This window comes from Kogia breviceps, chromosome 12 (assembly GCF_026419965.1).
Source record: "Kogia breviceps isolate mKogBre1 chromosome 12, mKogBre1 haplotype 1, whole genome shotgun sequence".
NCBI lineage: Eukaryota > Metazoa > Chordata > Mammalia > Artiodactyla > Physeteridae > Kogia > Kogia breviceps.
The window spans coordinates 19,153,232-19,167,700 of record NC_081321.1 but is presented as its reverse complement, the minus strand read 5'-3'; the positions used below and the strand labels follow the sequence as shown (position 1 = coordinate 19,167,700).

At 41.0% G+C, this 14,469-nt stretch overlaps 1 protein-coding gene across 1 annotated transcript in view; it reads right to left on the bottom strand.

Annotated features, from left to right (window-relative positions):
- IRAG2 (inositol 1,4,5-triphosphate receptor associated 2) overlaps positions 1 to 6,692 on the bottom strand; it is a 93,375-nt gene extending 86,683 nt beyond the window's left edge. The window contains 3 exon segments of the mRNA XM_059080121.2: positions 1,394 to 1,577; positions 5,088 to 5,201; positions 6,119 to 6,692. Coding sequence (XP_058936104.1) covers positions 1,394 to 1,577; positions 5,088 to 5,201; positions 6,119 to 6,692 — 872 coding nt within the window.
- Between the last annotated feature and the right edge of the window lie 7,777 nt (positions 6,693 to 14,469).

Below are 14,469 nucleotides of genomic sequence, written 5' to 3'. Positions count from 1 at the left end.
AAACAAAAACAAGAAACAGTGCTACCGCAGAAAACTAACCAGGAGAATTTGGGAGGCGCCAAAAAAGAGGAAGGAAGAGACTCTACGTCCTGCCAACCTCCCAGAAACCTGCACGCTGGGCTCCATCTTGGCAGAGGGATGCGCACGCCACCAGGGAGGACCGTGAGTCAGAATGATGGGTCAGAGGCCACCCGGAAACTAACCCCATTACCACAAAACCCGAGAGAGGCTGCGAGCCACGTGGCAGAGCAGTCCTCCTGATGTCCCTTTACCCTTACCCTGCTGCTCTCCACCCGGGCGCCGCTTCCCAATTATGTCTCTTGCTTTGTCAGCACAGGCGTCTCCTCGGACAGTTCATTTCGGAGTGTTAGACAAGAGTCCACTCTCAGGCCCCAGAATGGGTCCCCCTTCCTGCAACATATACATCCTAACCCCGCATGTAATCTAGCAAGTTTTGCCACCGTTTGGGCTTAAAGCATTCTTTAAGAAAACCCCTAGTACATATCAGCTAGTAGCTGGAGATTGGTGGCTGAGTAAAAGCCAAAGGATTAGGCTTCCTGTGAAAGAAGATGCTGCTTCTCCAGTATCCGCCCAGGGCACCTGATCTCATGGGTACCATTCTCCTTCTCCTTTTTTCAGCTTCACCATCCTTTCCTTTTCCTTTTAGCCTCCCTATATTTCTAGGCTTCTAAATTACACTCACTGACTATATCTCCCCACTGACCTTAAAAGGGAGTTTATGCTGAATTTAAATGCATTTGGTGGGCTTCCCTGGTGGCGCACTGGTTGAGAGTCCGCCTGCCGATGCAGGGGACGCGGGTTCGTGCCCCGGTCTGGGAAGATCCCACATGCCGCGGAGCGGCTGGGCCCGTGAGCCATGGCCGCTGAGCCTGCGCGTCCGGAGCCTGTGCTCCACAACGGGAGAGGCCACAACACTGAGAGGCCCACGTAAGGCAAAAAAAAAAAAAAAAAAAAAAAAAATGCATTTGGTGACTTGGTGGTCAGTACCAATAATTTGCTTGACTCCTATGCCAGAAGAGCGTAATAATATGTGCTGCCCCTAATCACAAAAAATGAATGTTATCATAATTAACATAATAGGTTCTCAAAATGTGCCCATCACCCCCCCCACCAACTCCCCCCATCAGTGTCAGTGTCACCTGGAAACATGCTAGGAATGCAAATTATCAAGCTTAACCCCAGACCTACACAGTCATGGTGGAGATACCCAACAATCAGGTATAATATCATTTAGGTGATTCCAGGGCATGCTCAAATGTGAGGAGCACCAGATTACAGTATTTCCATCAGTGCAGAAAACAGTGACGAGCATTCATTGTAAGCAACTGTTAAAACAGAACCTGAAAACACGTCCTGCTGGGGCGATGATTACCATTTGTTTCTGCAGCGAGCTATCCATTCTCTCATGATGGCCTGGAAGGCTTCCAGCTTCACATGCATGTCTCTCTTTTCAGGATCGAGCACGTTCCACAGCTCCTCAAGGCTACCATCCTCAGAACCTTGACTAGTTGTTTGTTGTCTCAGGTAATCTATTACTTTGGTAACTCTGACTGAGCCTTAGGAAGAAGAAAGCCAAGTTAGTTTTAAAAGGTGGGGAAAGACTATTTTGTTTTAATGAGGCACTTTACTCTTTTAGGTCCCTTGGGAACCTAAACGTGCCTTATAACCCTGGCAGTACTGCTGAGTTGGTATCACAGAGTAAAAAGAGCACTGGCCTTGGGTTGGAGCCTAACAGACTAGGGTCAAATCTTGGCTCTGGACTGTATCAGCTGTGTGGCTCTGGGAAAATCACTCAATCTCTTTGAGCCTCAGTGTCCTTGTCTGTGAGATGATGCCTACTGCACAGAGTTCTTGTGAGATCTAAATAAGAACGATATATGGATTCAATAATCACTTGTGGGAAGAGATCAAAATGCCACTTTATTTTTGTCTCCCATTCTTTTCTTAAAAAACATTCAGTGAAGGAAGGGTTTCCTCTGCCCTAGATGAAATTTCAGCCTCCAGTAAGTGGTCTGACTTTTATTTGGGGCGAGGGGTAGAAAAGTCATTCTTAGACACAGTCAGTCCTACTGTCACATTCAGAAATAAAGTCAAACAGACTATGTTAGTTATTAACACACCAATCTTCTTTAAGCGTAAGACACGTCTTTTAACCAAGTCCTGACTTAGGCTAGCTGCTTGAAGGGGAGAAGGAAAAGGAAGTAGAAGGTTGATAGGGTAGATGCAGAAGTGAAGATTCTTCCCCCAGGAGGTAAGCAGAGACCCTGATATATATATATATAGAATAAGTCCAGTACATAATTAGAAGGAGGGGTGAGCTGTAAAGGAGACTGAACAACTTTAAAGAGAGTATTAATTTAATGGAAAATGTCATTTGGCTGTGACAGGAAGAAATGGAAATAAAATTATTAATAATTATTTAGAGAGATGATGTTTATTCCTGTTTGCAGTAGAGTTGGAGAGTCAAAAAGGATACCTATATCTCATTTTCCTCCACTAAAACTCTGGAACCTGTATCATATACCTCAAAACTCGAAAGGTCTTCTGTGATGGTTTTGCAATGTGTCAACTTAACGGGGCCATGGAGTGCCCAGATATTTGATCAAACATTATTCTGGTTGCTTCTGTCAGGGTGTTTCTGAATGAGATTAACATTTAAACTGGTAGACTAAGTAACACAGACTGCCCTCCCTAATGTGTGTGGGCCTGGAGAGAACAAAAAGGCAGACCCTTCCCCAAGTGAGAGAGAGTTCTTCCTGCATGACTGCCTTTGAACCGGGACTTGTCTTTTTTCCTGACTTTGGACTCAAACAAAAACATCAGCTCCTCCTCAGTTTTTCAGCCTGTCGACCTTTGGACAGGTTCTCTCCTGGTTCTCAGGTCTTTGGACCCTGACTGGGACTAAACCATCATCAGCTCTCCAGGTCTCCAGCTTGCTCACTCACCAGGCAGATCTTAGAACTTGTCTGCGTCCATAATCATGGGAGTCAATTCTTTACAATAAATCTCTTTATGTACATTACACACACACACACACACACACACACAAACACACACACTAGTTCTGTTTCTAATAGATCTCCCATATCCCTTCAGTGGAGCTTCCTTATTTTCTTCAGGGAACTAGTTCCTTAAATTCTGTCCAAAATAAATAAATAAATAAGGAAAAATAGTAACTTTACCATAGGGATATTTGGCAGACACCACACTAATCAAGTAATCAAAGTTTAAAATCCTGATATATTGTACGGAGAAGAACATAACATCACTTCCGTAGTGTGCCTGCAAAAATGTATAACCTGAATAATCAAGAGGAAATATCAGATGTTCTACAAAGTAACTGGCATATACTCTTCAAAAATTTCAAGGTCATAAAAGACAAGGAATCGAGGAACTCCTCCAGATTTAAGGAGGCTAAAGAGATGTGACAACTGAATTCGATCCTGGCCATGGAAACAAAAAATCTATAAAGAATATTATCGGGAAAATTGACAAAATTTGAATATAGACTTTTAAATTAGATAATAATATTGTATCAAGGTTAAATATCCTAATTTTGACAACCGTTCTGTGGTCATGAAAGCAAATGTCCTTCTTTGTAGGAAATACACACTGACGTACTTAGGGGTAAAAAGGCACAATATCTGCAATTTACTCTCAATCAGAAGCACAATCAAGCTTTTATCCTGCCTTTCCTTTGGGAAACAAGACTCAGCCACAGCCAAATAGTTGCTAGGCAGGGTAGAGTTTCTTTTTATAGATATTCCAGCTGATAAAATAGGAAGGAATAATAGACGATCACCTTTCACAACACCTAATGAAAGAATAAATCTAGGCCTTCATCCTCAAATAGTTTTGTCTTCTGATAAAAATATATACACCGTCTATGCGGAATCTTGCCCAAAAAAGATACAAAACTTTTATCTGATCAAACCTCTAAATGTAGGGGACAAAGAAACAGGTTGTGTTTCTAAGACCACACAATCACCAAAATTCAGACTGGGGGAAACTATGAGATAAAAGAACCAGTTTCATTAACAAATAACTTAAAATACAAAAAAGAGAGAATAGGAAGGGAACATAGAGATAAGCTAGACGACCAATAACAATGAACAAACTTTTCTTGGATATTGATTTGAACAATTAAACTGTTTAAGAAAAAAAAAATTTCTCACACTAATGAGAAAACAAATGCTGATAGGATATTTGATATTAAGAAATTATGTCACCTTTTTAGTCATAAAAATGACATTGTATAGTTGTGTCTGAAATCAGTCTTTATCTTTTGAACGTACTGAAATATTTACAGGTGAAATAATATGATGTCTTGGATTTGTCTCAAACTAATCCAGAGTGGAGGAGAGGAAAGTGGGTGAGGCTAGAAATGAGACATCATTATTTACGACACTATTTATGACATTATAAGGGTTATACCTCTTTACTCCTGTATATGTTTATAATGTTCTATAATAAAAAAGTTTTAATCCAAATAAAACAAAACCATATTGACCAAGGAATTTGTGGAAGGTTATACAACAAATCATTAACAATGTTTACTCAGGGAAACAGGATTACTGATGAGTTTTTTTCCCTTCTTTTCTATATATTACTAATTTTATTACAGTGATCACGAGCCATTTACATGCTAAAAATTACTTGCGGAAATTTTAAAAAGAACACATCTCTAAGAAAAACAGAACTGAAAATCTAAAATTAACTCAAAAATTTGAGCTAAATTTGTGTAGCAGTTTTATACCTATGAAGTATATATTTCTTGTGAGGCAACAACTATGAGAGGTAAGTAGTTCCAGTCAATGATTGCAGCTGGTAAATCAGTTTTAAGCTCAATAAAACCATTCAAGACACTGGTAAAATATGCAAAACAGGTACAAAGAAAATCAACATCTAGACAGCCATCCTTCCTCCCAGATTAGGTTGCACCCACCACGTGTGTAGACACAGATACACAGAGCACCACATATAGGCCATTTCCTTTCTCTCGCAATAGAAAGTACAATGACTTGATGAGTACCACCAAACATTTGAGCAGACAATTTTCGACTGACCTCTGCATTTGGTGTCACATGCATTAAAAATACTTGTCAGCAACTCCTCTTCACAGGTCCTGTTATTGCTATAGGTTACATCTTCCTTGCCATCATCAGTTCCTTGTTTCCACCCTAGTAGAAGAAAAAGTGTGCATATCCAGATGCTTTTCTGTGCTAACATGCTTAATTGCTAATTTTTTTTGCTTTAATTTTAACAAAGAAAACATATTTAAATAAAGAGCAGTCCACAATACTGGTTACTTAACTTGAATAGATCAAGCAGAAAAAGTGGTCTTGAAGGGTCTCTGCTTATTCATTTTCCTTTCCTTATACGTTTTATAAAGGTAGAATAAAAGGAGAGATGAAGAAGTGGGAAATGAGCTTTACTGCCCTGTAATTTTAGAAACACTCTGTGAAAAAGCAAATAGTGTAGCACAAACAGAAATATGTTAAGGAAAAATAGAGGGAACGTAAAGACTAGCTCTACAGAAAATGTTCCATTTTACATTGTTTTGTTTTTCAGGGCCTATCATATATGGGACTCTGTAAGCAATCCCCTAAATAGAATTCCAAAATTTCATTGCAATTGGCCTCCCAAATTTACACTCTCCCGTGGTCTACTTTATTGGCTCTACATTTTCTTACATGTCTTACTCTCACACACACACAAAATGCTACAATGGTCGTTTTCAGCAAGGCATGTTGGAACTATATGAATTCTAGCTCCCCTGTGTCTATGTATTCCTATCATGACATTCTAATTTGCCCAGGAGAAAGTTTGTATTCAGGTCAGCAGAGAAATGCCAATGATTATGATTGTAAATATAATCTAGAATTTCTATCAGGTTTATAATTGAAAGCATAGAAAATACTTATATTTCACATATAAGAGTTTTTTAAGAGAGGAAAAAACAATTTTAAGGGAAAGATGGATGCTTCCCTCCAAGTTTCAATAATGTACACTGGTATTTCATTTTAGTTCAGGTATTCTCATAGTGATATGCTCAAGGCTTTACCAGAAGAACAAATATTAAAAGATGAATATTTACCTTCTTCATTCAGAGATAAGTTTTTCACCACTGAATCCTGAGGAGTAAAAAATTCAGAGCTCTGATCAGAGGTGGAATCAAAGTCAAGTGTTAAGGCACTAAAATCATTTTCACTACAACAGTTTTTCAAAACCTTGTCAGAGAAGAGTTCCCTTTTTCTAATCTGCGGTATCAAAGATGTGTAACTCTGGGAGCTCTGGGAGCTAGGCCTTGAGATGTTTTCCGAACTTGTAAGGATAAGAGAATATGCTGCGTTCTCAGGAGAGCTGAGATGAGAGATGGATGGGGTCCTTGGAGACACTCGTTGAGGATGTGAAGTAAAGGCACCAACTTTCTCAGGACTTGGGGAGCGAGGGTCAGGCAGAGGAATGGGAACAGTCGCCATTTTCTTCAGTACCTCTTCCAAGTCTTTCTTGGGGTTAATCTGTGGACTGTCAAACCTGCGAGATTGGTATTTGATAATCTGTTGGATGGGACTTGTACTCTCTTCTCTCTTTTGGATGGCTTGGATTTTTCTACAGATGCTTTGCACCGGGTTATGTCGCTTCTCAGTTGCTTTCTTGACAGAGGCCATTGCTGACTTCCCTCCAATGGGACAGAGGAAGTGGCTAAAGTACCGGCAAAAGTAGACATGTTTTTCAAAGTTAGCGCTGTCCTAACAATAATGTAGCAAATAACTATTTATTCCCAAACCAACTTTGGAGGGGTCAAGATGTCTTTAAACAGCTATCTTTAAACAATTGCTTTTTTATATTTAAGTATAGTTGATTTACAATGGTGGGTTAGTTTCAGATGTACAGCAAAGTGGTTCAGTTATACATATATATTCTTTTTCAGATTCTCTTCCATTATAGGTTATTATAAGATATTGAATATAGTTCCCTGTGCTATACAGTAAGTCCTGGTTGTTTAAACAAATGCATGAAACAAATTTCCATATGTCTAACTTTGGCCCTCAAATATCTAGAAAATCATAATAACTAACATATATAAAGTATTTCCCACAAGCCAGGCGTGGTACTAAGTTCTTTATATGTATCAACTCATTCATCCTCAGAACAACTCTATGAGGCAAGCATTACTATTAGCTCCATTTTCAGGCACAGAGAGAATAGGGACACACCCAAAGTCACCTTAGGTAAGTGCCAGAGTGCAGATTTGAACCCAGTCAGTCCTGCTGCAGAGGACTCCTAACCACCTTGCTTTTCATGTACCTGTCAAACGTGATGATGGTGAGGATATGAAAGCTCCCATGTGAGTACCTATTCCGATTCTCATCTATTGAGAACTTAATAAATATCCCCTTTATTGAGCATTTTACATGTATTATGTCTAAACTTCACACAAACCCCATCAGATATGTAGAAATATCCCCTTTTCACAAATAATAAAACTAAGTCTCAAAAAGGTCATGTAATTTTCTATTGGTCACATCTCTAAGATTTGTGCCAAAGATTGTCTGACTGCAGCATCATTTTATTTAATGGCAGCATATATGACCTTTAAAAAAACAAAAAAGCATGATCTCACTTCTTATAAGATAGTAATTAAAGAACTTGGAAGCAAATCCAAAATTTTGCCTAAACTGGTAAAATTTAAATTAATCTATGCAAAGAGTTACAATGACTTGAATAGTTATAAACAAATAGTTGAATAATTACAAAGAGTTTGAAAGTTATGATTTTTAGAACCTTAACAAAAATTTCTGTTCAGGGCTCTTTTTAAAAAGTCCCCTAAAAGAAAATAAACAAAGGGGCATTTAGAAAGACTGGGAAGAAGAAGATACTCAAAATCTTCTCAATCTGGCTCATTTTACCTCAAGATGTTGGCCACCAGCTACAGCTAATGAAGTTTCCATCAACAGAATCCTTCACTATTTAAGGTAAAGATCATCTTCGAACCTTTATGTTGTCACTTGACAATACCCTCCTCTCTGTCTATTGAAGGCTTATCTTTCAATGCCAAGCCTGAAACACATTGCCCTATGAAAATTCTGGAATCAGTGTATACTCACTGAACTCAAGCTTTCTGTTCTCTCCTAGGATGTACAACTGTACTGTATATTCTGTCATTTAATTAGATTTTTGTCTTCTATTGGACTGTTTCAAATGTGTATGTACATTGTCTCCTCAAAAACACTTTTACTTTCTTGTATTCAAAAGCCATGATGTGATTCTCTTTTAGATACTCAATACATTATTGTTGGCATCACTGATAATCCACAGTTGTAGTAATACAAATAATTACAAGGCTTGTGGACTTGTCCCCCAGCTGCATTGAGTGTTGGCTCTCTCTTATAGCTACTACTCTTTCTGGAGAACTTCCCCTATCCAAATGAGAGCTTCTCATTGCTCAGGTGGGAGGCTGGCAGTGAAGTAGTGGTAATGACAGAAGAGAATTCACCTGAGAACACAATACATTCCAAATCTACAGCTGGCTAGGGTGGGGACACGGCAGGAGCCATCTGACTTCCCCGTGTCAAGTAAAGACCCTCTTAAAGACTGGGTAAGTATCTGTCAGTGTTCCCAATGTGATGTGACTGTTTTTCCCTTCTAGAGCCAGCGAACTGAGGGACAGGTTGAGCTTGGGGCTAGCAGAAGCCCTAGAACTTGAACCTCGGGCTCCTAGATCTGTCTGCCTAAGAACATCTGTGAACCTCCACGTGGGATGCTATTTGAGCCCCATTGAAAAGCCTCACTCTGTGAGCATTTGTGACTGATCCAGACGAATGTTCCGAGTATATAAGACACTACATTTCTATCCACTTTTCCGAGGCATTTTTCTCCTCCTACCATCTGTTTTCTAAATGTCCATGACTCACCTAAGTGAGCCCTGCTCCACGGTTTATAAACTAAACTTTATAAAGAGCACACTTAAGACACTAGCTCTTCATGAGCTAACAAATCTTCACAAGATTAACTTGTTTTGCTTTTTCTAATACAGAGCAGAACATTTGTGGGAGTTCAATAAGTAAGATGTGATGATAAAGATTTCAAAATTTGTGCTACCTTCTCCATATATGGCCTGGAAACATCTCCTGTCCATCCTGTCCAAACATTTTTTTTCAGTTTTAGTTCTTGGTAGAAAAGATTTACTGCAATCTGCCAAAACACTTAAAAATACAAGCCTAGCTTGCTTTGTGCAATAACCGTCATTGAAAGAGTACTAACTGAAAATCAAAAACTGAAGGTTAATTGTACTAGCAGAATCGGTTGCCTGGAGTCTCTCTTTGACAAGGAATTTCCTCCTTATTTATCTGTTTTAGGTGATTGAATATTTACTATGTAAAGATGGTACACTTGTAGAAATCTCAAAGGCTTCTTTTGTTTTTAAATTCTCTGAACCTCAGTTGTACTCCATACCATTCATCCCTTTAGACATTCAATCAATATCTATTAAGTGGGGCTTCCCTGGTGGCGCAGCGGTTGAGAGTCCGCCTGCCGATGCAGGGCACACGGGTTCGTACCCCGGCCCGGGAAGATCCCACATGCCGCGGAGCGGCTGGGCCCGTGAGCCATGGCCGCTGAGCCTGCGCGTCCGGAGCCTGTGCTCTGCAACGGGAGAGGCCACAACAGCGAGAGGCCCGCGTACGGCAAAAAAAAAAAAAAGAAGTGGAATCATAAATCTGCTGTAGGAATGTCTATTTGGATTCACATTAGATAAATGTAATATAAAATAACATTAGAGATTATCCAAACAAGTTATTTCACTAATTTTACTTCTTTATTTCTCCTCGTTTTACCTGTATCCCATTGTTGTCATTTCTACAATGAGTCCCATTATTATTATTGCCTGAATTGCCTCGTTGTATGTAGTAAAAGCTCTTGAATCAACACGTGTCAACCATCTCCCTGATCCAGAACTATAAAGCAGTAATTAAAAACCTTTGATGCATGGCAACATCTATAAAACAAGTGTGATTTATTTCTTATCTGAAGTAAGGTTATTTTCACCAGTGATGTAACTACAGAGTTCAACATTAATCTCTAAGATATTTGCACTCTTTGAGACTTACAGAAATTTTTCTACATTTGTTCTGAGTTCCTAAAGAAGTCGTCAATAGATTAGAATAAATTCACCATGTATGTATAACACAGACACTATCTCATATGCCTTAGGAATTTACAAAAAATATTAGAGCATAATTTGTGTTTTCAATATCCATATTCTTCAGTCACTAAGAAAACAGTTGGATTTCTTTGCAAAGAAAGACATAAGATTTATACAGAGATACAAAAATAACATCCTTGAAGATTTTTAGAAAGATTTCTGAATCAAACTCTGACTCAAAAAAGATTATGTTGACAAGGTAATTATCTTTTCTTTAACAACCATTTAAAGTTCTTCTCCCTTTACTAATAGTTATTGCTTGAATGTTGAACTTCCAAACTTAAGATCAAGTAGGCTTATTTTAACAACCATTTGTTAATTAATTATGAAATCCAGGCAAATCTTTCATGACTCACCTAAGTGAATTCCACTTGGTGGTTTAATTAAGGCAAAGCCCTTAATTAATGTATGTAAAAAAATGTAAATACATATGTATATGTAGATAGATAAACAAGGGGTTCCTTTTGCCAAGAGTCCTTCACTAACAATTAGATGCTGGTAAACTTTTTTTTTTTAATATCTTTACTAGAGTATAATTGCTTTACAATGGTGTGTTAGTTTCTGCTGTATAACAAAGTGAAGCAGCTATATGTATACACATATCCCCATATCTCCTCCCTCTTGTGTCTCCCTCCCATCCTCCCTATCCCACCCCTCTAGGTGGTCACAAAGCACCGAGCTGATCTCCCTGTGCTATGCAGCCACTTCCCACTAGCTATCTATTTTACATTTGGTGGTGTATATATGTCCATGCCACTCTCTCACTTCGTCCCAGCTTACCCTTCTCCCTCCCCGTGTCCTCAAGTCCATTCTCTCAGTCTGCGTCTTTATTCCTGTCCTGCCCCTAGGTTCTTCATAGCCATTTTTTTTTTACATTCCATATATGTGTTAGCATATGGTATTTGTTTTTCTCTATCTGACTTAACTTCACTCTGTATGACAGACTCCAGGTCCATCCACCTCACTACAAATAACTCAATTTTGGTTTTTTAATGGCTGAGTAATACAATTCCATTGTATGTGCCACATCTTCTTTATCCATTCATCTGTTGAAGGACATTTAGGTTGCTTCCATGTCCTGGCTATTGTAAATAGAGCTGCAATGAACATTTTGGTACATGACTCTTTTTGAATTATGGTTTTCTCAGGGTATATGACCAGTAGTGGGATTGCTGGGTCGTATGGTAGTTCTATTTTTAGTTTTTTAAGGAACCTCCATACTGTTCTCCATAGTTAGATGCCAGTAAACTCTTTATTGACATATAAGAAGAAACATCTGTTCACTGAGATGTTCCCAGGAAACTCATCTTTAGCAAAGCCCAGTGGGAGAGCAGAGCATGGATTTCTACTTAACCAGTAAACTTTATATTTGCCAAATCACACTGTTTTCAGTCTCTTTGTGACTAGTATATAATGTGATAAAATAATAACACTTTTCCCCTTCCTCTCTAGATAGATGGTAGCAGCTGTTAATCAAAATGATTTGCAAACCACAAGTCCCAGATTTAGCAAATGCTCAGTGAGTCTGCCATCTACAAACCTTTTTCATTTCTAATATTTGCAAAAGCTGGTGAGACTGGAAGCATCTCCTCCCACCACTCACTTAACCTTGTTATATTAAGCTCCTTGGCTGGGTCATACCAAGCTTATAAACATCGCATATTGGAACCATTCCTGAAATAGCACAGTCACAGATTATGCTTCTGAAAACTGTGTTCTTCTGTTTTAGTTCTTATTATAAGGAGTCTGGTTTTCTTCTCAGAGACCAGGAAGAAATCTACGATATATCTCTAACTCCAAGAACTTGGGTGCTCCCACATTCTGACAGTCTACAAAACCACATGACCACTCTCTACTAACACACATTCCAAATGACCAAGGCTGCAGACAACAACTCAGCGCTTTACCCTCGGAAAACAATTCTGGGATTTGTTTCCAAAATAAAAACGTTTTGGGGGAACCTAGCTTTATCGATTTCAGCTACTCATCTTTTCTCCTAATGTTTTCAGTGTTTGGGCTTTTTTTTTTTTTTTTTTTTTTTTTGCGGTACGCGGGCCTCTCACTGCCGCGGCCTCTCCCGTCGGGGAGCACAGGATCCGGACGCGCAGGCGCAGCGGCCACGGCTCACGGGCCCAGCCGCTCCGCGGCACGTGGGATCCTCCCGGACCGGGGCACGAACCTGCACTCCCTGCACCGGCAGGCGGACTCTCAACCACTGCGCCACCAGGAAAGCCCCTAAACTTACCTTTTTTTTGGCGGTACGCGGACCTCTCACTGTTGTGGCCTCTCCCGTTGCGGAGCACAGGCTCCAGACGCGCAGGCCCAGCGGCCACGGCTCACGGGCCCAGCCGCTCCGCGGCATGTGGGATCTTCCCGGACCGGGGCACGAACCCGCGCCCCCTGAATTGGCAGGTGGACTCTCAACCACTGCGCCACCAGGGAAGCCCTGTTTGGGCTTTTTTTTTCCCTACAGTTGTTTCAAATTTTCAGTGAGCTCTGTTGAACCTCCGTGTATCAGTTTTGGAGGTTTGCCTCATTCACAACGAACACATTGAACTGGAGACAACCAAGTAGCTACATCTGGGGTTGCTTTTCCCTGTTTAGGGGAGGACTTTCCTTGACTTTCGATGACTAAGAGCCACCATCAGCCAAAGTTTCATGATTTGCTCCGGGAAAACTCACCACGTTACTTTCACTTCCCTTCCGCGGCATCCGAGAACTGGGAATGGAGAGAGAGGCCTGCAGGATCAGATGAGGTGGGCGGAGCTAACGTCTCCGTCCGGAGCGCGGCGAGGCGCCAAGGCTGGAGAAGAGGGAAGCCGCCCAGCAGCTACACCTGTCTCTCGGGTTCAGCGAGGCTCACGGGAGGCGGGGCGTGAGGAAAGGCGCGGGAAGGGCGCGGACTACCGCCTGCAGCGGATCGGCGCCATGTCGGTGTGCCCGCCGCCTCGTAATCACAACGTTGTGACAAAATGAAGATCATCTAGAATATACTCTCTAATCAGAGTAAAAAGTCACTCTTTAAGTTAAATTTCATAGGTTTCCGTTGGGCCAGATGCCGTACTGTTTCGCAAAGATTAATGCTATTAATCAGTGCGTCTCTTATGGGACCCTGTCTGGTTTGGGAGACACAGCATATAAATGATGCAAAGTGCAGTAAATGAGCAAAGAAGCAGATGAGCGGTACATTAAGCTCCAGGGGACGTCAGGATAGGGTGAGTTCAATGTGCGTTGAGAAGCCATTATAAAGTATTGTAGGTGGGACATAAGCTGGGCTTTAAATAATACGGTATTTTGCATAACAGGGGCTTGGACACACCTGTGAGGTGGGGAGAGACTGAGTAAAGCCTAGTGGTGAGATTAAGCTTGTTGTTGGGGCAGCACTGGGTAAACAGCCTGATGGAACCGTGAAATAGGTGGGAGGGGGTGGAGGAGTGAAACAAATATAAGTTTAAGTAGGGAGGACACAGGCAGATTCAGAAATAAATGAAACCTCATATAACGCCATTTCCCATCCAAGGAAGTGATATTCAGCTGTGACAAGCATCTGAAAAACAGAACAAAACAAACCCACCACAAAACAAACAAACAGAAAAGCAAACCAGAATCAGGGTTCCAAATGTACAACCCGAAGCATCATAACTGGAACATTTTGTTCTCAAACTGGTAGGTTTACTTACTACCTGTGGTGCTTCTCCAGCCCGACCTCTGCAGTCCCTAATCACACGCTTCACAGACCTTAGCATCGGTGATTTCCTGCTTCTCCCCTCTTTTCTCTCTTCCCCCACTCTGCATAGGGAGCTCTGAAAATCTATTTTTGGAATATTAAGATTTTTATATATGCTCCTAATGCCCAGTGGGTCGTCATCATTTCTGTCACCAGGCAAAAGGGAGAGGAAGTGTAGTACTTAAGAACTGGGGCTCTGGATTCAAATAACCTGAGCCAAAGCCTAGCCCTTCTGCCCACTAGTTTTTTGTTGTTTTTTTTTTGACGTATGCGGGCCTCTCACTGTTGTGGCCTCTCCGGTTGCGGAGCACAGGCTCCGGACGCGCAGGCGCAGCGGCCATGGCTCACGGGCCCAGCCGCTCCGCGGCACGTGGGATCTTCCCGGACCGGGGCACGAACCCGCGTCCCCTGCATCGGCAGGCGGACTCTCAACCACTGCGCCAACAGGGAAGCCCTGCCCACTAGTTTTGTGACAAAGTTTTTTTATTTTTCTCCTAGGGAAAACATTTAATAC